At 49.0% G+C, this 24,718-nt stretch overlaps 1 protein-coding gene across 6 annotated transcripts in view; it reads right to left on the bottom strand.

Moving 5' to 3' along the window:
- The window catches only part of LOC140429410 (uncharacterized), a 379,567-nt gene that overhangs the window by 17,085 nt on the left and 337,764 nt on the right, over positions 1-24,718 (bottom strand). For all 6 annotated transcript variants that reach the window (XM_072516350.1, XM_072516352.1, XM_072516351.1 and 3 more), the window contains one exon: positions 8,391-8,534. In XM_072516350.1, coding sequence (XP_072372451.1) covers positions 8,391-8,534 — 144 coding nt within the window. The remainder of the gene's footprint in view (positions 1-8,390; positions 8,535-24,718) is intronic.

The raw sequence follows: 24,718 nt of genomic DNA, 5'->3' as shown, positions 1-24,718 counted from the left end.
AAATGGATTCAACCTGATCCTCCATAGCACCAATGTCATTCCTTACTGTTGCCCGGATGTCATCCTTAAATAACAGAGCTACACCACCTCCCTTACCATCCACTCTGTCCTTCCGAAAAGTTTGATACCCTCGGATATTTAACTCCCAGTCGTGACCATCCTTTAACCATGTTTCAGTAATGGCCACTAAATCATAGTCATTCACGATGATTTGCGCCATCAACTCATTTACCTTATTCCGAATACTACGAGCATTCAGGTAAAGTACACTTATGTTGGCTTTTTTTACCTCTGTTCTGAATCTTAACACCTCGATCAGTAACCTCTCCTAAGTTATATTTCCTCTTAACCTTTCTCCTAATTTTCCTTGTCGTCGAACCCATATCTTCCGGGAACAACCTGCCCCGTCGCTTACCATTAATGTTTTCACTTCCCGTTTTATTTCTTTTAGTATTCCTGGTCCTATTCACTGAGCTCCCCTCAGTCACTGTACCTTGTACTGTCGCCCTTTTTGATTTTTGACTATGGCTTCTCTGCCTTACACTTTCCCCCTTACTGCCTTTTATTTCTGTCCCTGTTTTACTACCTTCCAACTTCCTGCATCGGTTCCCATCCCCCTGCCACATTAGTTTAAACTCTCCCCAACAGCTCTAGCAAACACCCCCCTTAGGACATCGGTTCCAGTCCTGCCCAGGTGCAGACCGTCCGGTTTGTACTGGTCCCACCTCCCCCAGAACCGGTTCCAATGTCCCAAGAATTTGAATCCCTCCCTCTTGCACCATCTCTCGAGCCACGTATTCATCCTCTCTATCCTGACATTCCTACTATGACTAGCTCGTGGCACTGGCAGCAATCCTGAGATTACTGCCTTTGAGGTCCTACTTTTTAGTTTAACTCCTAGCTCCCTAAATTCAGCTTGTAGGACCTCGTCCTGTTTTTTACCTATATCGTTGGTGCCTATGTGCACCACGACAGCTGGCTGTTCACCCTCCCCCCCCAGAATGTCCTGCAGCCGCTCCGGGACATCCTTGACCCTTGCACCAGGGAGGCAACATACCATCCTGGAGTCTTGATTGCATCCGCAGAACCGCCTGTCTATTCCCCTTACAATTGAGTCCCCTATCACTATAGCCCTGCCATTCTTCTTCCTGCCCAGCTGCGCAGCAGAGCCAGCCACGGTGCCATGAACCTGGCTGCTGCTGCCTTCCCCTGGTGAGCCATCTCCCTCAACAATATCCAAAGCGGTGTATCTGTTTTGCAGGGAGATGACCGCAGAGGACACCTGCACTGCCTTCCTACTCTTGCTCTGTCTTTTGGTCACCCATTTACTGTCTCCCTCAGTACCTTTCATCTGCGGTGTGACCAACTCGCTAAACGTGCTATCCACGACGTCCTCAGCATCGCGGATGCTCCAAAGTGAGTCCATCCGCAGCTCCAGAGCCGTCAAGCGGTCTAACAGGAGCTGCAACTGGACACACTTGTTGCACGTGAAGGAGCCAGGGACAGTGGACAGTCTTCTGGGGGGAGGGAGCGATCTGTGGGGGTCCCTTTAGTTAGGTGATCTCTATGGGGGAGGGGTTCTTCAGTTAGGGGGATCCTGTGGGGGTCCCTCCAGCTAGAGGGTCCCTGTGGAGAGGTCTCCCGTTTTAGGGGGTCCCTGTGAGGGGTCTCCCTATTTAGGGGGGCCCGGTGAGGGGTCTCCCTATTTAGCGGGTCCCTTTAGTTACGGGGTCCATTTGGGGGGTTCATTTAGTTAGGGGTCCTGTGGGGGTCTCTCTATTTGAGGATCTCTGGGGGGTCCCTCTAGTAAAGGGGTCTCTGTGGGGGTTACCTGGGGTGGGGTTCCCTAGTTCGGGGTCACTGGGGGGGCGTCTCCTGTTCTAGACAAGGGGGGTGTATTCTGGGAGAGGCCTTGGATGGAGGTTGGGCGAAATTCCCTTAAGGAGACACTCCCTTGGCCCACCGTGAGGTACACCATGTCAAGTTCACATTTGGTGATAGCTGTTGTGAATGCTGACCACGTGATTCCTGGCCTGGAGGACCGGAAAATCCCTAGAGTCCAGAGAATCTGGTGCCGGGCCCACTAAGGTCATTAGGATCCATTTGCATTCATTAGCATCCTTCCATTGATGCGTGGGTGTGACCCTGGATTCCGATGCCATCGGTGGGGGGTGAGCCGAAGCATCGCGATCCCGATTTTTATCAGAGGAAGATGCTCCTGCAGTGGTTTCTCTGGGGTAGTTCCCTTCATACTTAAATCATGAATAAGCTATTATAACTCTGCCCTGGGTCTCCTTTGGTTAGTTGGAAGAAGTCCACCACAACAAAGTCACTCTGAAGATCACTCACGCGTAGCATGTATAACCATCCCCGGCATTATTTAAAGACCCTGGGGAGTGGTTTTCTGTGTGCTCCCGGACCGTGTTTCTTGGGGGTGGGAGGAGTCTCATCATAGGCCAGCAGTGGGATCATCTGATCCCACTGCTGTCAATGGCATTTCCCATTGAATCCGCCCCCGGCACCAGGAAATCCGCGGCGATGGTTCACTATTGGTGAGAGCGGAAGATTCCGCTGGAAAGAAGGGTAAAAAAATCCCCTCCTATGTTTGTAATGCAGAGGTAGAGACTGACTAGCCGAATGAACCGTTGTTAATGCATGAGAACATTGGGTGTATAATAGGTAATGGTAATACACAGTTACACATGACCAAGCATTACACATGTCTTTTGTTTGTTCGGAAAAACAAGGAAGTGTCATAATATACATCAGTACATTATGGTGCAATCACATACACACACTGATGGACATGCAGTAGGACCAACCAGCATACATAACAACGTAGCCAATCACCAGTGAGAGCACAAGCACTATGAAGACAGGGGACAGGAGAGTTCCCGCTCATTCTAGCAGCAGCCAGCTCAGAGCACAGAGCTCACAGCCTGAATCACAAACATTCACCATGTGCTGAGTGCCTCACCATAGCTAGTGATAGGAAAGGGTCCACAGTTAAGCTGGTATTGCTTATACCCACGTTTACAGTATGTTAGCATAGTTGAACAGTTAATAAAATAGCGTTACACCACTTCCAGCATTGTTGGCTTGTTTGTGAACCAGAACACCCAACACGACATGGTACAAGGAGTGGCCGCAATCTAGCACTTGTGAGACCTACCTGCAACTTCTCAGCATTCCGGCATCCTACAGCATGGAGAACATCAACCCGCTGCCGCCGTTCCGCATCGCTGGCAATCTTGGGGTAAATTGGAAGATATTTAAACAGTGCTTCCAGCTCTTCCTCGAGGCCACAGACAGGGAGAATGCATCGGACACCAGGAAGATAGCCCTTCTTCTCTCCACGGCTGGGCAACATTCCGTCCACATCTTTAACTCCCTGACATTCGCGGACGACGAGGACAAGACCAAGTACAAGACGGTGCTCCTCAAATTCGACACACAGTTCAGTGTTGAAGTCAACGAAAGATTCGAAAGGTACCTGTTCCAGCAGCACTTGCAGGTGAAGGACGAGCCTTTCCAATCCTATTTAACACACCTCCGCATCGTCGCGCAATCCTGCGGCTACGGGCCCACCTCCGACTCCATGATACGTGACCAGATTGTTTTGGGGGTCATGTCGGACACCCTGCGTCAGCAGCTCCTTAAAGTTAAGCAACTAACCCGAGCGACTGCCATCGAGATCTGTGTCCTGCATGAGAATGCCACCAGCCTGTACTCCTACATACAGGCAGCTGAAATGGCGCGGCAAGGGCCCCATGAGGCGGAACGGCTCCAAACGATCGAACACCTCCCGGGCCGCAGTCTGGAGGAGGGAGGCCATTTCGCGCGCTTTCCGAGGTCTCCCGCGCTTGTACGCGCCAAACGAGGGAACAGTGACGTGGAGGAACGCGATGCGCAGGCCCGCACCACGCAAGACCGTACCACGCATGCGCGGTGGCGCAACAAACGCACTGACGTCACGACGTGTGGCAACTGTGGCTCCGCCCACTAAAGCGGCAATGCCCTGCAAAATTGCGACAGTGCCTACGTTGTGGCAGGCGTGGCCACTATGCTGCCTGCTGTCGAGCAGCCCAGCCTGCCAACTCGCAACGATTTAACCAGCCTCGCAGGAATGTTCGGGCAATCCAACCCACCTTCACCGAGTCCGATCCTAACTTCATGCAGACCAGTGACACCGAGGACAGAGAGCTTTTTCGAGTCGCTGTCATAACAAAGAACAGGCTGTCCCCGAATCGAAAGCACCAGCCGCTATTGGTACACAGCATTGATCCGGACGACGAGTGGTGTGCCACCCTGACGGTCAACCAATCCCAGATCAAATTCCGTCTGGACACTGGTGCTTCCGCCAATCTCCTTGCGTGGTCAGCATTTCAAACCCTGGGGGTCAAACCAACAATTCTTCCATCCAATTGCCAACTGGTCGACTATAATGGTAACCTCATCCCCGCCACCGGGTCATGCCAACTCAAGGTGACGCACAACTCGCGAAAAGTCACCCGACCCTTCGAGGTCGTGGGCTCCTCAAAGGACTCCCTGCTAGGTGCACAGGCGTGCAAGCTCCTCAACCTCGTGCAGCGCATACATTCCCTCTCTCCAGAGGACACGTCTGACTTCCAAGATGCGGACTTCAGGGCGCAACTAAGTGCCATCATCACTCAACACCGAGATGTCTTCGAAGGCATGGGCACATTTCCCTACACATACAAAATCATGCTCAAACAGGACGCCACGCCTGTGGTTCATGCACCTCGCAGAGTCCCAGCACCCCTCAAGGACCGCCTCAAGCAACAGCTGCAGGAACGCCAGGACCAAGAGGTGCTTTCCAGAGTGACGGAAAGAAACGACTGGGTCAGTTCCATGGTGTGCGTCAAGAAGCCTTCCAGCGAGCTCCGGATCTGTATCGACCCGAAGGATTTAAATCGTAACATCATGCGGGAGCATTACCCTATCCCCAAGTGTGAGGAGATCACGTGCGAGATGGCTCGAGCCAACATATTCACCAAGCTGGATGCATCAAAGGGCTTCTGGCAGATTCAATTGGACAAGTCCAGCAGAAAGCTGTGTACTTTCAACACCCCATTTGGCAGGTACTGCTACAATAGAATGCCATTTGGAATCATATCAGCATCTGAAGTGTTCCACCGCATCATGGAGCAGATGATGGAGGGCATCGAGGGTGTGCGCGTCTATGTGGACGACATCATCATCTGGTCCACCACCCCGCAGGAGCATATCAGTCGCCTCCAACGTGTTTTTAAGCGAATACGGGACCAAGGCCTGCGCCTCAACAAAGCCAAATGTTCTTTCGGCCAGGCCGAACTTAAGTTTTTAGGAGACCACATCTCCCGGTTGGGTGTGCGGCCGGATGCGGACAAGGTGGCAGCCATCAAGGCCATGCAGAAGCTGTTGGATAAGAAGGCGGTGCTCCGGTTCTTAGGAATGGTCAACGTCCTAGGAAAGTTCATCCCTAACCTCGCTTCCCACACCACGACTCTCCGCAACCTAGTTAGGAAGACGACGGACTTCCAGTGGCTTCCCGCCCACCAGTGTGAATGGGAGGAGCTCAAGGTCTAGCTGACCACCGCCCCGATATTGCCGTTTTTCGACCCTGCAAGGGAGATGAAAATATCAACGGACGCTAGCCAATCTGGCATAGGGGCGGTGCTCCTGCAACGAGATGGCGCCTTGTCATGGGCCCCTGTTGCCTATGCGTCACGGGCCATGACCCCCACAGAGCAGCGCTATGCGCAAATCGAGAAGGGGTGCCTAGGCCTGTTGACCGGTGTCGACAAGTTCCATGACTACGTGTATGGCCTTCCCCAGTTCACTGTGGAGACCGACCATCGCCCGCTGGTCGGCATCATCCAAAAAGACCTCAATGACATGACCCCTCGCCTACAACGCATTCTGCTCAAGCTCCGGAGATACGATTTCCAGCTCGTGTACACACCGGGTAAGGACCTGATCATAGCCGACACTCTGTCCAGGGCAGTCACCACTCCGTCCGACCCAGAGGGGTTCTTTTGCCAAGTCGACGCCCATGTGGCCTTCATGACCGCCAATCTGCTGGCCACGGGTGAACGCCTAACCCACATTCGCCGTGAGACTGCGGCCGACCCCCTGCTACAACGTGTGATGCGCCACATGACTGACGGATGGCTCAAGGGACAATGCCCGCAGTTCTATAATATTCGAGACGATCTGGCAGTCGTTGATGGCGTCCTCCTGAAGCTGGACCGCATCGTGATCCCACACAGCATGCATCAGCTGGTTTTAGAGCAGCTGCACGAGTGCCATCTCGGCGTAGAGAAGTGCCGACGGAGGGCCCGAGAGGCTGTCTACTGGCCTGGCATAAATGAGGACATTGCCAACACTGTGCTCAATTGCCCCACCTGTCAGCGGTTCCAGCCAGCCCAACCACGGGAGACCCTTCAGCTCCATGAGTTGGTCACATCCCCTTGGTCTAAGGTAGGCGTGGACCTGTTCCATGCGCTCGGCAGGGACTATGTTCACATAGTTGATTATTTTTCCAGCTATCCCGAGGTTGTACGCCTGCACGACATCACGTCATCGGCTGTTATCCGTGCCTGCAGAGACCTTTGCTCATCACGGCATCCCACTCATTGTGATGTCGGACAATGGCCCCTGCTTCGCGAGCCATGAATGGTCTAACTTCGCCAGCAGGTACAACTTTGTACACGTGACGTCCAGTTCCCTGCACCCCCAGTCAAATGGCAAAGCAGAAAAGGGCGTCCACATCGTAAAGAGGCTCCTCTGCAAGGCTGCAGATGCAGGATCCGACTTCTGCCACGCCTTGCTGGCCTATCGCTCGGCTTCACTGTCCACGGGCCTGTCACCAGCCCAGCTGCTGATGGGTCGCACCCTCAGGACCACTGTACCGTCCATTCGCGTCCCAGACCTCGACCATGCTCCGGTCCTTCAGCGGATGCAACAGTCTCGCTCGCAGCACAAGGTGGCGCATGACGCTCGAGCGACTGATCTTCCGGCTCTGGCGTCAGGTGACAACGTCCGAATCCATCTTCCGGAGGGTGGCTGGTCTGCGACTGCTGTGGTTCTTTGGCTGGTGGCTCCCCGCTCATTCCGGATTCGTCTGCCTGATGGCTCCATTCCCCGCCGCAATCGGCGTGCCCTTCGTCAGGTTCCACGTTCGCTACGCGATCCTCCACCGGTGCCACGCCCTCCTGTGGTCCCCGACCTGGACTTTGTAGACCTTCCGGATACTCTGCATCCTCCTCACTTGGCTGTGGCCCGGCCCGATCCTCAGCCGGTGGCTCCTGACCCACCCTTGAGGCGGTCGATCCTAATTCGTCGCCCACCTCAGAGACTTGATTTATGAGCCTTACAATGTTGGACTCAATGCTTTGTTCTTTCATCCTGTTTCAGCATTTCACTTTTCTTTTCTCTGCACCAGGCACCTTCCCGTGTATAGAGATTAGCCTCATGTACATTGTTATGTAAATACTGCACACACATGGTCAGATACACTCATTACACGTTATTTATTCTCACCTAGGCACATGTTCTTTGTAAAAAAGGGGGATGTCATAATATACATCAGTACATTATGGTGCAATCACTTACACACACTGATGGACATGCAGTAGGACCAACCAGCATACATAACACCACAGCCAATCACCAGTGCGAGCACAAGCACTATAAAGACAGGGGACAGGAGATTCCCGCTCATTCTAGCAGCAGCCAGCTCAGAGCACAGAGCTCTCAGCCTGCATCACAGACATTCACCATGTGCTGAGTGTCTCACCATAGCTAGTGATAGGGAAGGGTCCACAGTTAAGCTGGTATTGCTTATACCCATGTTTACAGTATGTTAGCATAGTTGTACTGTTAATAAAATAGTGTTACACCACTTCCAGCATTGCTGGCTTGTTTGTGAACCAGAACACCCAACATGACAGGAAGTTTATGTCTTTTGTTCATTCTGAAAAGAGGGATGTTTGGGTTTTGAAATGGAACAGTACAAATGTCCTAACTGGCTTCTGTAGTCATGTGACCTCTGCCATGAAGCAATCTCTCTGTAAGTTGTAATTTTCGATCAGTTCAATAAAGACTTTTACTGGGAAAGCACTAAGAAGCTCTGCAGTCTTTAAACATGAAACAATGTGGACGTGAAATGTTGTGTAAACTGTCAGTGCTACACAATACAGTTCTTCAGTACTAAAATGTTCTTCCTCTAAACCTCTGGTTGCTCCTTTACATAACAAATGGTCTGAAGTTGGTCGAGAAATGTCTAATGTCCACTTTCAGCTGATTTTCTGGTATCCAGGCATCTGCCCAGTGTTGCAGAATAATTTGAGACACAATATATACGCTACTCATGTGTCATTTCTTACCAACAGTATGTTGATTTTGCAATGGCATCAGTGCATTCACTGCATCCTGTATTTGTTCAGCATTGTTTTTAAAAGCTGTTAAAAAATTTCGTAGTGCTGTTTCAGAGGCCGTTTCTTTAAGATTCGTATATGAAATTAGCACTTCTGCAAATAAAAAGATGTTCTTAATAATCATTGTGGTTATACGGAATAAACAAACAAAATACATTTATAATTGAAAGATTAGAAAATAATAAAGTTCATCAATTATAGTTGTCTCAATATTCTGTGTTGTTGCTTCTGAAAAACAGCAATAAAACACTGTTGTGCACTGATCCGAAAGATAATACACAAAGGCAACTGAAGATAGAAACATCATAGAAAACGTAAATCCAGAACACCGTTCCAAACTAAAATGTCAAGTAATAATAACAATAATAATCTTTATTATTGTCACAAGTAGGCTTACATTAACAGTGCAATGAAATTACTGTGAAAATCACCTAGTCGCCTCACTCTGGCGCCTGTTCGGGTACACAGAGGGAGAATTCAGAATGTCCAATTCAGCTAACAAGCATTGTGGGAGGAAACCCACACAGACACGGGGAGAACGTGCAGACTCCACACAGACAGTGGCCCAAGCCGGGAATTGAACCTGGGACTCTGGCGCTGTGAAGCAACAGTGCTAACCGCACAGGACACATTTGTACCCAGGAAACAGGGTGGCACAGAGGCACAGTGGTTAGCACTGCTGCCTCACAGCGCCAGAGACCCGGGTTTGATTCCAAACTCGGGTGACTGCCTGTGTGGAGTTCACACATTCTCTCTGTGTCCACGTTGGTTTCCTTCGGATGCTCTGGTTTCGTCCCACAATCTAAAGATCTGCAGGTTAGCTGGATTGGCCATTCTAAATTGCCCCTGACTGACCAAAGGTTAGGTGGGGTTACGGGGACAGGACAGTGGATTGGGCCTGCGTACGGTGAACTTTCGGAGATTGGTGCAGACTTGATGGACATGTTGTATGAGGAACATTTGAGAACTCTGGGTCTGTACTCATTGGAGTTTAGAAGGATCAGAGGGGATCTTATTGAAACTTACAAGATACTGCGAGGCCTGGAGTGGACATGGAGAGGATGCTTCCACTTGTAGGAAAAACTAGAACCAGAGGACACCATCTCAGACTAAAGGGATGATCCTTTAAAACAGCGATGAGGAGGAATTTCTTCAGCCAGAGGGTGGTGAATCTATGGAACTCTGCCGCACAAGGCTGTGGAGGCCAATTCACTGAGTGTCTTTAAGACAGAGATAGATAGGTTCTTGATTGATAAGGGGATCAGGGGTTATGGGGAGCAGGTAGGAGAATGGGGATGAGAAAATATCAGCCATGATTGAATGGCAGACCAGACCCGATGGGCCAAGTGGCCTAATTCTGCTCCTATGTCTTATGTCATCGGGGACCTTCGTGATTCACATTGGCGTGCCCTCGCATCTTCATGAATGGACAATTTAACTGGCGGGGGGGGGGGGGGGGGGGGGGGGGGCAACTAGGCATAAAGGCCTGATAATAAGACTTGAAGTTGGAATTCACATGACATCATTGGCAGGGGATGGGGACAATTGAGCAGGGAAATTCCACCGGCATAAAAGCCGTTTTGGGGCTCCTGCTTGATTCTCCATCTCCTCCGCCATTCTTGCCTCCCGAAAACAGGGGTGTAAAATCCCGGCCAGTAATTTTAATGATCTCAACATCTCAAAGTGCTCTGCAGTTAATTAACTATTTGATGGAAAACATGGCAACCAATTTGCACACAGCAAGACCGCACAAAGAGCAATGGACATTTGAGCAGTGATGCTGATTATGAGTTAAATATAGGCCAGGATCCTTAAAGAATTTCCTTCAAATTATGTCATGTGATCTTTTATGGCTACCGAAGAGTGCAGAATAGACCTTAGTTTAATATCTCATCCAAAATACAGTCAGCTGGATTCCCCATTGGTGGGATCCTCCATTTCACATGCAGCACACTCATGTCCGCAGATTTCCCAAAGGCGTGGGGGTACCCACAATGGGAAACCCCATTGACCGGCTGCCGGACGTAGGATCCCGCTGCTGGCGGGGCCTCCAGGAAAAGGATGTGGCAGAATGGTGAATCTCGCCCCATACCTCATTTCATACTGCATTGAAGTGTCAGCCTATATTATAGACACACGTCTCTGGCCTGTTTTCTCTGAGTAAAGTAATAGGGGCAAATCATTTTGGAAACATACGTATACCAAGGTGGGATCTTGGATTGGTTTTCTGAATGGATAAGCTAAAAATGACCAACTGGTCTTCTCATTTGTGCCCGAGTTGTAACTGTTAATATGTGCTATCACAAACATTACATACTAAGGAAACAAATAAATTCAGATGGGAACTACAACTGTTCAAGCTTTATATCTGTAGTTTAAGATATTGTTTGAGTTAATCAATAAAATTAGTATTGTGCAATCACTTATTGATATCCAATAGTCTCTAAGGTTTAGGTTTTTCTCAGCAGTTTTTAGTGCACTGGTAACTCATCTTTAGTAGTCATAGAATCTTAGAATTTACAGTGCAGAAGGAGGCCATTCGGGCTACTGACTCTGCACCGGCCCTTGGAAAGAGCAGCCTACTAAGCCTCCACCTCCACCCTATCCCCGTAACCCAGTAACCCCACCTAATCTTTTGGACACTATGGGCAATATAGCATGGCCAATCCACCTAACCTGCACTTCTTTGGACAAATTCTTAATTATGTTTTAAAAGATGCATCAGCATATTTAAAATAAATCATTATATTAAAATGGGGATAGTATAAATTTTACAACAGTGTATTCTTAATTAAATCGAGGGAGAAAGTTTTCACATGGTGGCACTTAAAGCAGAATTATGCAGCTCTGGATAGATACCCTCGCAGCAGGTGGCGGTGCGTGGGTTTCTTCAATGTTATCAATGAGTGGCCACAAACTCTCTGAGATGATTTTTTTTAGCCCTTACAAACCCCCCACCAGCACATGAAAATAGCATTGGGGAGGAAGTAAACAAATTACTAGATGCTGATAATAGTGACTCTGACCCCGCGCACAGAAAAGGTGCGGTGGGATTGCCACCAAGTCTTTCCCTGTTTTGCGAGTTGTCCCATGGCCTAATCTATACAGGAAAAAAATTCCTTTCCTCAATGACTCAGGCAGGATACTTCAAAACTACTAATTTTACACAATACACATGGCTAACTACTAGGTAAATACATCTTTCTTGAATTTGGGCTATTCCATCTATTCTAAAGAGTCTCTAACATGACTGTTGGTGCCACTATTACATTAGCATAACTATTAACTCATTATACTACATCCCCAATGTATGAAAATATTTCATTTCTCCCGATCCCATTTTTACCTTTTCAGGAGATGAAAACCAGCCTCAGACATCCACTACTCTGGGAGTAAAAATCTTTTAATATAGCCTTCTTTCTCTGATGATATGCCTGTGAATAATATTGCATGCACTCAGCTATGCAACCTCCCACCAGCAGGTGGCGTCAGACACCAGTCATGTGACATCTGGCTATCGGCAGTCGGTAATAAGGCATACACAAGGACAATCGCACATCGGGTAGTTCCAGAGCAACCTAGTCTGAGTAGCATTCTGTATGTTATTCTTCCACATATTAACTAAAGTCATCATTCTAAGTAACCAGCAGTTCTGTGTGAATCATTGCAAAGACAAGACAACAGAATAAAACATTGTACCAGGAGTGTTGAATATTTAGGAAACAGCAGAAGAGACAAAGGAAAACCTGCCGAAGAACGAAACAAAAAAAGGATGATTCTTCAACTGACCTGGTAAACTACGGCATGTAGCGACTCAACGCAATAAAAGACAGTTAAGCTCGAGATGGAGAGTTTGAAGGCACCCCACCAGCTTCACATATCGGACAACGTAGACGAAAACTGGCAGATTTTCAAACAGTAGTTTAAGCTCTATGCTTCAGCCCTTGGCCTGCAGGCACAGCCTGAAGTAAGGAGCATTGTGTTGCTGCTCACAGTGGCAGATCCACAAGCTATTGAAATCTACAACACATTTGCGTTTGATAGCGAAGAGGAAAGCAAGAGATACGATCAAGCGATAGAGTACTTCAATCGGCGTTGCTCGCCCAAAAAGAATGAGACCTTTGAAAGATATATTTTTTGTACGCGTACCCAGAAACCTGGTGAATCATTCGACAGTTTTGTCACTATGATATGCCCATCGAGTCTGCACCAACCTCCGAAAGTTCACCCTGTGCAGGCCCAATACCCTGTCCTATCCCCGTAACCCCACCTAACCTTTGGCCACTTAGGGGAAATTTAGAAAGGCCCAGTCCTGCAATTTCAGTAATCTGAAATTATCAATGATCCGCAACCAAATAGTATTTGGCATATCAAATGACAAGCTCCGTGAGAGATTGCTGCGGGAAGAAATGAAATGAAAATCGCTTATTGTCACAAGTAGGCTTCAAATGAAGCCCCTAGTCGCCACATTCCAGCGCCTGTTCGGGGAGGCTGGTACGGGAATTGAACCGTGCTGCTGGCCTGCCTTGGTCTGCTTTAAAAGCCAGCTCTTTAGCCCTGTGCTAGGGCTAAAGCAATATTGGATAAAGCAATTAAGATTTGTCATGCGAGTGAGTTGGCTGCACAGCAAATCAGTACACTCAGTTCAAAACATTTTGGCGCCAACAAGGAGGAAGGCACCAGCGCCATCAGCACCTGTGAGGCAGTTCAATAAGAAGCGTGGTGCAGGGGCAGTATGCTACAGGTGCAGCTGAACGAATCATTTCGCGAAACAATGTTTTTTGTGACCTTCAATGGACCAAATTAGAGCAGTTAATGCAGTGGAGGAGATGCGTCTAGAAGAGCAGCTCTTTATTGATCGAATTTCAGTAAAGGGCCAGAGCGGTCCAACCAAAACAACTGAAGAAACTCTTCTGAATAGTCGTGAGCGGCTGTATGGTCCAGACACTGAGTGGCCAGATGGTTACTGCGATTTGCAACAAGATGTGCTGGTCCACTCATTCGATGAGAAGCAAGCGAAAGATGATAAATCCAATGAGGCGCTGGAAGAGCCAAAGGGATTTCCAGGCTTCTGGTTAACAGTCTTCCGGAAGTCGTATATACTCAGTGGCATGATACAGGAGCATGATGAGCCCATATTAAAGCATCTACAAGATATGAATGTTAAATGTTGAGAGCGTACACATCCATTGAGCTTCACTCTGGAGTTTACATTTGAGCCTAATGAGTATTTTACAAACAAGGTAATTACGAAAGCGTACTGGCCTGCGAGTGGGAATTCTCACTTTGTAATGAACCAGAAATCACAGGATGCTCTGGGTGCCAGATCGACTGGAAAACAGGAAAAATGTCACACTGAATGCTATTAAAATAAAGCCGAAACATACCGGTCGGAGACTTGCAAAACGGTTACGAAAACTGTGCCAAATGACTCGTTCTTCAATTTCTTCGGTGCCCCAAAAGCTCCGCAGCATGGAATGTAAAATAAAATTTCTGCAGCAAGACTTGCTGTTGACTTTGAAATTGGTCGAATCCTGTGCGAACACATAATTCCATGTGCAATGTCGTACTATACAGAAGTCTTTGCTGATGACACGGGCTCCAAAGGTGAGTACATTGATGAATCCTATGAAGATTATGCAAACAATCAAGTAAGCGAAGGTGTGGATGATGAGCCGGAGCTGGACGAATATGAAATAGTAGTAAAGCTGTTTTTGCGGAAAAGAGATGGCACACTCAGTAAAAGAGCCTGTGCAGCGCTACGCCGGTGGTTTGGCGGGAATGACAAGGTGATCACACGGGACGCCCAGCCTGTACCGGACCTCGAACAGTGCGAATACATGTAGAAATAGACAGCAAGATTGCAGCAGCAGACACCTCAGAAGAAACTGATGTAGCTCCTAACCAACTGAAAACATCAAATATTGTACCAATTCTGCAGAAACTAGCATACGGGGAACAGTCAAAGTCCCATGAAGAAGTTCCGGTAGTGGACTCCCCGAGACATGAAGCCATTCCACCACAAGGGGAGTTCGAAGAGCAAATGACCGCTATGCAGCTCAACGGCAACGGGTGATACATACATTATAATCCATGACAGGGATGGACCATGGCCTGCAAGTCGTATGCAGCACCAGGATGACAGTTGATACTGAATCAGGATGCAGTTCCATGGCGTTGGATGACACATACTTACTGTCGCAATATGATGAGGATGAGTCCCCACCTGAGCTATCTAAAAAAGATCAGGGGCGTCATTCTCCGACCCCCCAGCGGGTCGGAGAATGGCCGTTGGCCGCTGTGAATCCCGCCCCCGCCAGTCGTCGAAGTCTCCGGTACCGGATATTCGGCGGGGGCGGGAATCGGGCCGCGCCGGTTGGCGGGCCCCCCCCCGCTGGATTCTCCGGCCCGGATGGGCCGAAGTCCCGCCGGTAAATTGCCTGTCCCGCCGGCGTAAATTAGAGTACCTATTTACCAGCGGGACAAGGCGGCGTGGGCGGGCTCTGGGGTCCTGGGGGAGGCGCGGGGCGATCTGACCCCGGGGGGTGCCCCCACGGTGGCCTGGCCCGCGATCGGGGCCCACCGATCCGCGGGCGGGCCTGTGCCGTGGGGGCACTCTTTCCCTTCCGCCTCCACCATGGCGGAGGTGGAAGAGACTCTCCCCACTGCGCATGCGCGGGAAACTTTCAGCGGCCGCTGACGCTCCCGCACATGCGCCGCCCCGACATGTCATTTCCACGCCAGCTGGCGGGGCAACAAAGGCCGTTTCCGCCAGCTGGCGGGGCGTAAATCCCTCCGTCGCCGGCCTAGCCCCTCAATGTTGGGGCTCGGCCCCCAAAGATGCGGAGCATTCCGCACCTTTGGGGCGGCGCGATGCCCGTCTGATTGGCGCCGTTTTGGGCGCCAGTCGGCGGACATCGCGCCATTTGGGGAGAATTTCACCCGAGGTGTGCATATGATATCGAGTGACGAGGAGCCATCACTTGGGGCTTTAGCACAAGATGAAGGCCTAGCGCCCAGTGTGGACGATGCTAATCCTACCCTTAATTACCACCATACAGTCCCTCGGTAGCATGCCGACATGAACCATCTCCACAGACGACCCACAACACACTAACTCCATGGCACAGGCCAGCGAGAAGATGGGTGCTACCAGAGCCAAACCAAAGATGAAAAGCATGGAAAAGAACAGTTTGCAAAAAAGATAAATGGAGCGGTCGCAAAGTGGCTTTAAAAACAAAAAACAGAGGAAGAGAAGGAGAGTGGGGTATACTGGGAGTCCCACTGAGGACACCAAGAAAGGAGACACCGACAATGTGGCTGACAGGCCGGAGACCACACCACAGAACAGCAGCAGAGAGCATCGCGAGAGCACACAGTAACGCAGCAATCAACAGAAGCAAGCAAAGAAACGGAAGAAGCTGAAGACACCAGGATGGTCTACAAGAATACCAGGCGTTAAGGTGCATTGTCTAAAAAGGCTTAAACATGAATGAGCGGCATGGACACCAGTCTTCAAAAGAGCTAACAACAGCCCAGACGACCAGCGGGGTGATCCCGTGAGGGAGGCACAATGAACTGTGCACAAGGGACACATACCTAGCAGGCAAGGTATGGACGGCAAGGTAGCACAGTGGTTAACATAGTTGCTTCACAGCGCCAGGGACCCAGGTTAAATTCCTGCTTGAGTCACTGACTGTGGAGTCTGCATGTTCTCGCCGTGTCTGCGTGGGTTTCCTCCGGGCGCACCAGTTTCCTCCCATAAGTCACGAAAGATGTGCTTGTTGGGTGAGTTCGACGTTCTGGGTTCTCTCTTGGTGTGCCCGAGCAGGCACCGGAGTGTGGTGACTCGGGGATTTTCACAGTGGCTTCATTATAGTATTAATGTAAGCCTAAGTGTGACACTAATAAAGATTATTATTATTATATCACGTCTATGGACGCATTAGTTAAATCTGTTTATACATAAGCCACATGTAAAGTAAAAATATTAATCATGTTTGTACATAAAGATCAACATCTCCACAGGCATGGTGATATGCCTGTGAATAATATTGCATATACTCAGCAATGCAACCTCCCATCAGCAGGTGGCATCAGACATCAGTCATGTGACATCCGGTCATCAGCAGTTGGTAGTAAGGCGTGCACATCGGGTAGTTCTAAAGCAACCTAGTCTGCATAGCATTCTGTATGTTATCCTTTCACATGTTAACTAATAAACCATCATTCTAAGTAAATCATATGCAGTTTTGTATGAATCATTGCAAAGACAAGGAAACAGAACATAACACTTTCTGGCTCTTAATATTGAACTCATACTCTTTTATTTTGTGCTTATAATTCATAGGGTGATTTTCAACTTGCCAAAATGAATGAGTTCAGTCTGGTGAGACTCTAAAATTTTAAAAATCTCAAAGTCAACACTAACCCACTCTCAGGAATAACAGAGACAGGATGTGGGCAACCAACTCACTTCCAGGAGTTTTGCTTTCACTAAGCACTGACCTTTATTCTCCTATTAACACATTCTGCTATCTTACCTTTATGCCACATTCAGCACCTTTTTTAGTCCTTAATGATACCATCAACATTCCCTTCGCCTTGTGTCCATAGCTTTGTCAATCTCTCCTTAGCTCCGACCCATCCCTGACTTTCTATTCTGCCCCACCTTCTCCAACTATAAAATCCATTAGATTTCTACCCCTCTTCAGTTATGAAGACGAGACATATGGACTCTGCTGTTTCTCTCCATAGATGCTGCCAGACCTGCTGGGTTTATCCAGCAATTTCTGTTCTTGTTTAAGATTGCCAGCATCTGCAGTATTTTGCTTTCACTTCCAGGAGACAGAGAGGCAATTTCAATATTTTAATGAGGCTGGCAGCCAGGGATTTATCTTGCTCCTACCCAGCTGAATTTCTCAAGCCTCGGGAAATCTGGCCGCTCAACACAAGCACACAAGAATTAGGAGGAGTAGGCCATTCAGCCCCTCGAGCCAGCTCCATCATTCGATAAGATCATAGCTGAACTGATTGTGGTTTCAACTCCACTTTCATATCTGTCCTCCATAACCCTTGCCTCCCTTATTGATCAAAAATCTAACTCAGCCTTGAATATATTCAGTGAACCAGCCTTCTGATCCAGCTCAAGCGAGGACAGGACAGCTTTAGGGAGAATTTAAGTGGCTTTCAAGCACTGCTTGTGAGCCAGGAGGAGAAGGAAGCATTTGTCCCACCCAAAGCTTACCTCCTTCCTTTGGATCAGACACCCCCCCACGTTCATGGACACCACCGAACCCCGGGCGTCATGGATCAGAATCCCACTTCCTGGGATCACTCCTTTTTTGCTCACTCCCAAGTTCCCACTAGTTCCTCCAGGTCTCTTACCTATGGCTGCAGTCCTGAACTACTCTATAGTATTCTCAGCCCAGCTGATAGCCAAGGCTGTCAAACAAGCTGAGATCACGTGAGGATTCTGTCAAGGAGTAAATTTGCAAGCTCTTGAGTTAAAACTCTATCACATGTTGGGAAATTTAGATTTCCAGGGTACCCTTCTGAAACTCCTTCTGCCAACTATGTCATTTTCCCAAGTCAATATTAGGACCCATCTTTATTTTGTCTTCTTCTCTTGACGTCTGGATTATGTTTCTTTTCAGTGTTTTCCTTCTAAACAAACAAATACAACCCTCAGGTTTTCCTTCAAACAATAAAAATTACTAAGACTTCGCAAAAAAAATGATCAGAGGTATAACACTGATGGTTGATGCAAGAAATAGAAGTGTCACATTGCTGCAGTAATTGGTGAGCGTCTGTGGTAGTGGAAAAGGTGCACTGTTAGGTCAAAGCAGAGGGAGATTTAATGACATCTAACCTGTGGCATATTTTACATGAACATATTTGCTTCTCACACTGGATGTCAAACTTGGAAAATGACTCAATTTCCTTGCACTGCCTGACTCATCTGGATAAGAACATACCTTCATTACAACAAGAAAGTCATAAAATTCCAAATTCCAAATCATGCTGGCTATTGCGTTCATTTGGGGTCAAAGGTGCGGACACATTCAGCAGAAAACTCAACACCTCTTGTTGCTAAACAAAATGTTACCAGTAAAATGAGGTCAGACTAAAGGGTTAGCTCATTTGGCTGGATTAACTCGATGGTTGCAAATTTGAAGCAGAGACAAATAGGACTCTGTTCATCATTATTATTTAACAAAACTATTTCCAACGCTCTGTAAAGTTTATGCCTGCAATTTGTTAGTCGCAGAATCTTTATAATGGCAAGGAAATTTTGGCAATGAATTTAATATGAGTTTCTGTGCTGATATAAAAAATCGCCATAATAAAATGTCCACTAATTAAGACACTACATTGCCATTAAAAACTAACTGCATCTGCCATGATCCAAACTAAGATCAGAAATCAGTTGGTGATCCCTAGAAAAATAGTTTAAACAAAGCTGTAAAAGACACACTCTCATTGATAATGTTACCAATACACAATGAAAGAAGATTGCTTTCAGAATATCTTTTTAAAAATAAATTTAGAGTACTCAATTAATTTTTTCCAATTAAGGGGCAATTTAGCATGGCCAATCCACCTAGCCTGCACATCTTTGGGTTGTGGCGCAAACATGGGGAGAATGTGCAAACTCCACATGGACAGTGACCCAGAGCCAGGATCGAACCTAGGACCTCGGCACCGTGAGTCAGCAATGCTAACCACTGCGCCACCATGCTGCCCTGCTTTCAGAATATCTTTTAACTTCATTTAAGGAAGGTAACACTTTTCACTTTCATCTCTTGTTACTCACAAGCTTGTCTTATAACCAAACTGCTGATCGTCTTTTATCTTCTCAATTATTGAACAATTATTGTTCATTGTTGATAATAACTTCATTACTTTAATAGCATCCAGGTTTTGACTTTCATTCTGAGATTAGAAAGGTAAAATGCATGAATTGCTGCTAAATTTAGATCTTCATTTGTTCATGTGAGGAAAACTCATTTGTTACTGAAAAAGCAGAGAAAATATAAAGAGGTCTTCAAAACTTAAATGAGATTCAGTTCTGTCATATTCGAACTGCTTAAAAACCTACCATTATTTTCTTAGATACGCTATCATTATTTCACAGAAGTGTTTTCAGATGTGCTAGTTGCAAACTAGTGAACACTAGATATTTCCTTACTCAAGGGAACCAGAAAACTGAAATGAGTGTTATACAGGAAAGACTTGTTGACTGAACGATAAATTACTGTGATGCACTGTTATGAGGATACAATGCAAAAGCGGTGCCAGCGCAACTGTGGGTCACATTTCAGGATCGACACCACTACTTTGAAACGCCTGAAGAGGCTTGGACCTTTATCCAAACGGAAAAATTGGACTCAAACTGAGGGTATGTGGTTGTGGGGAGGGATGTCGATTGTATACACGGTTTTAACTATGCGTAAGGAATGTTCCACGGGTGGGGTGATGGATGGGGATGGGGGAAGAGATTTGATGGGGAGACTGTGGGGAATGTAGGCGCCGGTGCTGGAGGGAGGGGAGGCCCGAGGATGGGGGAATTGGGATAAGGCCGCAACAGGAGCTGCGCCACAGGGGGCGGGGCTGGCTCAGGAAAGCGCGGGCTTTTTCCCGCGTCAGGGAAGGGTGGAGGGGGGGGATGGAGGAGCGCAAGGAGGAGGAGGGATTTTCACACGGGAGGGTGTCAACGGGAAGGCGGGGGAAGCCAGGGTCAGCAAGTGTCAGCTGACTTACGGAAGTGTTATGGGGGGAGCAAAAGAGCTAGATTTGGATCTAGTGGGGGGAGGGGGGGACAATAGGGTTGCTGCTGCATTGGCTGAGGGGGAACTGAAAACGGAAGAGGTGGTCGGGGCGGGGGTTCCCGGTCTGGGGGACTGGAGGGTGCGGGAGGCGCGGGCACGGGACTGGCCTAAAACCAGGAGATGGCTAGTTGGCAGGGGGGTGGGGGGGGGGGTGTGGGAAGCCCCCCAATCCGGCTGATAACGTGTAATATGAGGGGCCTGAATGGGCCGGTTAAGAGGGCCCGAGTGTTCGCGCACTTAAAGGGACTGAAGGCAGACGTGGTCATGCTTCAGGAGACACATTTGAAGGTGGCAGACCAGGTCAGGTTAAGAAAGGGATGGGTAGGACAAGTATTCCATTCGGGGCTGGATGCAAAGAATAGAGGGGTGGCAATACTGGTGGGGAAGCGGGTGTTGTTTGAGGCAAAGAACATAGCAGTGAACAATGGAGGTCGATACGTGATGGTGAACGGTAGGTTGCAGGGGACGTGGGTGGTATTGGTAAATGTATACGCCCCGAACTGGGACGATGCTGGATTTATGAAGCGTATGTTGGGGTGCATTCCGGACTTGGAGGGAGGAAGCTTGATAATGGGGGGGGATTTTAACACGGCGTTGGACCCAGCATTAGATCGTTCCAGATCTAGGACCGGAAAGAGGCCGGCTGCGGCCAAAGTGCTTAGGGGGTTTATGGACCAGATGGGGAGAATGGATCCGTGGAGATTTGCCAGGCCTTTGGCCAGAGAATTTTCTTTTTTCTCCCACGTACACAAAGCCTACTTCCGGATAGATTTTTTTGTTCTGAGCAGGGCGCTGATTCCGAAAGTGGAGGGAACGGAGTATTCGGCCATAGCCATCTCAGACCACAGCCCACACTGGGTGGAACTGGAGTTGGGAGAGGAGAGGGACCAACGCCCGTTGTGGCGTTTGGATGTGGGATTACTGGCAGATGAGGAGGTGTGCGGGAGGGTACGGGGGTGCATTGAAAGGTATTTGGAGGCCAACGACAACGGGGAAGTGCAGGTGGGGGTAGTATGGGAGGCGCTGAAGCGGTGGTCAGGGGAGAGTTAATCTCCATCAGGGCTCACAGGGAGAAGAGAGAGGGCAGGGAAAGGGAGAGGTTAGTGGGGGAGATTTTAAGGGTGGACAGGAGATATGCAGAGGCCCCTGAAGAAGGACTACTCAGGGAGAGGCGAAGTCTCCAGACGGAGTTCGACCTGTTGATCACAGGGAAGGCAGAGGCACAGTGGAGGAAAGCACAGGGGGCGACGTATGAGTATGGGGAGAAGGCGAGCCGGATGCTGGCACATCAGCTCCGTAAGAGGATGGCAGTAAGGGAGATAGGTGGAGTCAACGATGGAAGGGGAACTACGGTGCGGAGTGCGGTGAAAGTAAATGAGGCAGTTAAGGCCTTCTATGAGGAGCTGTACAGATCCCAGCCCCCAGCGGGGGAAGAGGGGATGCGACGATTTTTGGACCAACTGAAGTTCCCGAGGGTGGAGGAGCAGGAGGTGGCTGGTTTGGGGGCGCCATTTGGGTTGGAGGAGCTGATTAAAGGACTGCGGAGCATGCAGGCGGGGAAGGCCCCGGGACCAGATGGGTTCCCGGTCGAGTTCTATAGGAAGTACGTAGACCTGTTAGCCCCGTTGCTGGTGAGGACTTTCAATGAGGCAAGGGCGGGGGGAACCCTGCCCCCGACAATGTCTGAGGCGATGATCTCTTTGATCCTGAAGCGGGATAAGGACCCACTGTAATGTGGGTCGTGTAGGCCGATTTCGTTCCTTATCGTGGATGCTAAGTTGCTGGCAAAAGTGCTGGCTACAAGGATCGAGGACTGTGTCCCGGGGGTGATTCACGAGGACCAGATGGGATTTGTAAAGGGCAGGCAGCTAAACACCAATGTGCGGAGGCTACTAAACGTGATAATGATGCCATCGGTGGAGGGAGAGGCGGAGATAGTGGCAGCTATGGACGCGGAGAAGGCCTTTGACCGAGTAGAGTGGGAGTATCTCTGGGAAGTGTTGCGGAGGTTTGGGTTTGGGGAGGGGTTTATCAGTTGGGTTAAGCTCCTATATAGAGCCCCGGTGGCGAGTGTGGTTACGAATCGGCGGAGGTCGGAGTGTTTTCGGCTGTATTGAGGGACGAGGCAGGGGTGCCCCCTGTCCCCCCTGTTGTTTGCATTAGCAATTGAACCTTTGGCCATGGCATTAAGGGAGTCCAGGAAATGGAGGGGGGTGGTCCGAGGGGGCGAGGAGCATCGAGTGTCGCTGTATGCAGACGACCTGTTGCTGTATGTGGCGGATCCAGTGGAGGGGATGGTGGAGGTCATGCAGACCCTAAGGGAGTTTGGGGACTTCTCGGGCTATAAGCTCAATGTAGGGAAAAGTGAGCTCTTTGTGGTGCATCCAGGGGACCAGGGAAGAGGGATAGACGACCTATCGTTGAGGAGGGCGGAAAGGAGCTTTCGGTACTTGGGGATCCAAGTAGCTAGGAGTTGGGGGGCCCTGCATAAACTTAATTTGACGTGGCTGGTGGAGCAGATGGAGGAGGACTTTAAACAACGGGACATGTTGCCACTCTCGCTAGCGGGCAGAGTACAGTCGATTAAAATGATGGTCCTCCCGAGATTTCGTTTTGTGTTCCAGTGCCTTCCAATTATGGTCACCAAGGCCTTTTTTAAGAGGGTAGGCAGGAGCATTATGGGTTTTGTGTGGGCAAACAAGACCCCGAGGGTAAGGAGGGGGTTTCTGGAGCGTAGTAGAGACAGGGAGGGCTGGCGTTGCCGAATCTGGGTGGCTACTATTGGGCAGCCAATGTGGCGATGATCCGGAAGTGGGTGATGGAGGGAGAGGGGGTGGCATGGAAGAGGTTGGAGATGGCGTCCTGCAAAGGAACGAGCCTGGGGGCACTGGTGACGGCACCGCTGCCGCTCTCGCCGACAAGGTACACCACGTGTCTGGTGGTGGCGGCAACGCTAAAGATCTGGGGGCAGTGGAGATGACACAAGGGTGTGATGAGAGCCTCGGTGTGGTCCCCGATCAGAGATAACCATCGGTTTGTCCCAGGAAGGATGGACGGGGGGTTTGAGAGCTGGCATCGGGCAGGGATTAGAAGAATGGGGGACCTGTTCATCGATGGGACGTTTGCGAGCTTAGGGGCGCTGGAGGAGAAGTTTGGGCTACCACCGGGAAACGCTTTCAGGTACATGCAAGTGAGGGCGTTTGTGAGGCGGCAGGTGAGGAAAGTCGATATGTGCGGGAGGAACCCATTGTACAAAGTTCTGTATTATGTTGAATTGATATGTTTATGTCTTGCTATGCGACTTTTCTTTTCTTTTTTCTGTTACAGGGTTGAATAGTTTGAATGGTTTGAATGGTTGAAAATTTTTGTTGAAAAATTCTAAATAAACATGTTTAAAAACATTTTTTTTAAATGCAAATTTAGGTCCCGCCCAATGTGGTTGAGATCCAGATCGTTAGATCTCGCGAAGCGTGGCAAGCCGGGTAAATCTCACGAGAGGTTTACCGGATGGGACGCATCCATTAGATTTCGCCCATAATATCAGATTGCTTATCCAACATCCAGTTGTATGTGAAAAGAACTTTCTTCCAATTAAATATTTGAAATGCTGAAGTTATTATAGTCAATCCCTGCTTCAAACTCTGTTCCCTTGCGACTGACTCCATCCCTTTACCTGACAGCAGTCTAAGATTTAGCCAGCATGTTCGTAACCTTGATGTCTAATTTGATCTTGAAACAAGCTTCCAAACTCATATTTATGCCATTACTCAGTCTATTTCCATCTCCAGAATGGTGAACACACGTGCATAAAAGGAATAGGTACAAGGAGGTATGGCATCTGCTGTGCTTGCTGATGATGTCCTTTATGCCAGACTGCACCCACATTCCCCCCCCAACCCCCTTCCACAATATGAGCTCTTCTGTGTGGCAGAGTCAGTGATCCGCAGTCGCCTCTGTACCTGCAGACCAGATGAACTGTAGTGTGACTATGAGGCCTCAGTACTTCACATTGAGAGGCCCTTTATGCGTGAGCAGCACTGATGGTAGCCTGTCCACTGAGGCCCAACACCCTATTCCCACTCCTTGAATTAAGTTGGAACCGCAGAGGATTCACTTGCCCTGGTGGCACAGATTAGTTTGTTCATCCTTTTCTTGTGCTGCAGGGCTGTCCTATGGTGTAATTTATTCACACGCAACATCCTGGTGACTGCCTCTCATGCAGTGTAGGTAGTCGGGTGGGCCACCACCTTCCATTCCTCGGGTACAGTACATTTCTCCTCTCTTCTACAGCCTTCAGGAATTATCTCCAGGGACATGTCACTAAATCAGGGTGCTGACGCAGCTTGTTGTCTCTGGGCTAATTCCTAAACCACTAAGGAGGGATCAGATGCAGGAGCGTATGTGGGGAAGATGTTGCAGGAGATGGTCGGGGCCGATGTGTTTGAA

The sequence above is a fragment of the Scyliorhinus torazame genome, chromosome 9, assembly GCF_047496885.1.
Source record: "Scyliorhinus torazame isolate Kashiwa2021f chromosome 9, sScyTor2.1, whole genome shotgun sequence".
Classification (NCBI taxonomy): domain Eukaryota; kingdom Metazoa; phylum Chordata; class Chondrichthyes; order Carcharhiniformes; family Scyliorhinidae; genus Scyliorhinus; species Scyliorhinus torazame.
Note: the sequence above shows the minus strand (reverse complement) of the source record. Positions and strands in the feature narration are given on the sequence as shown.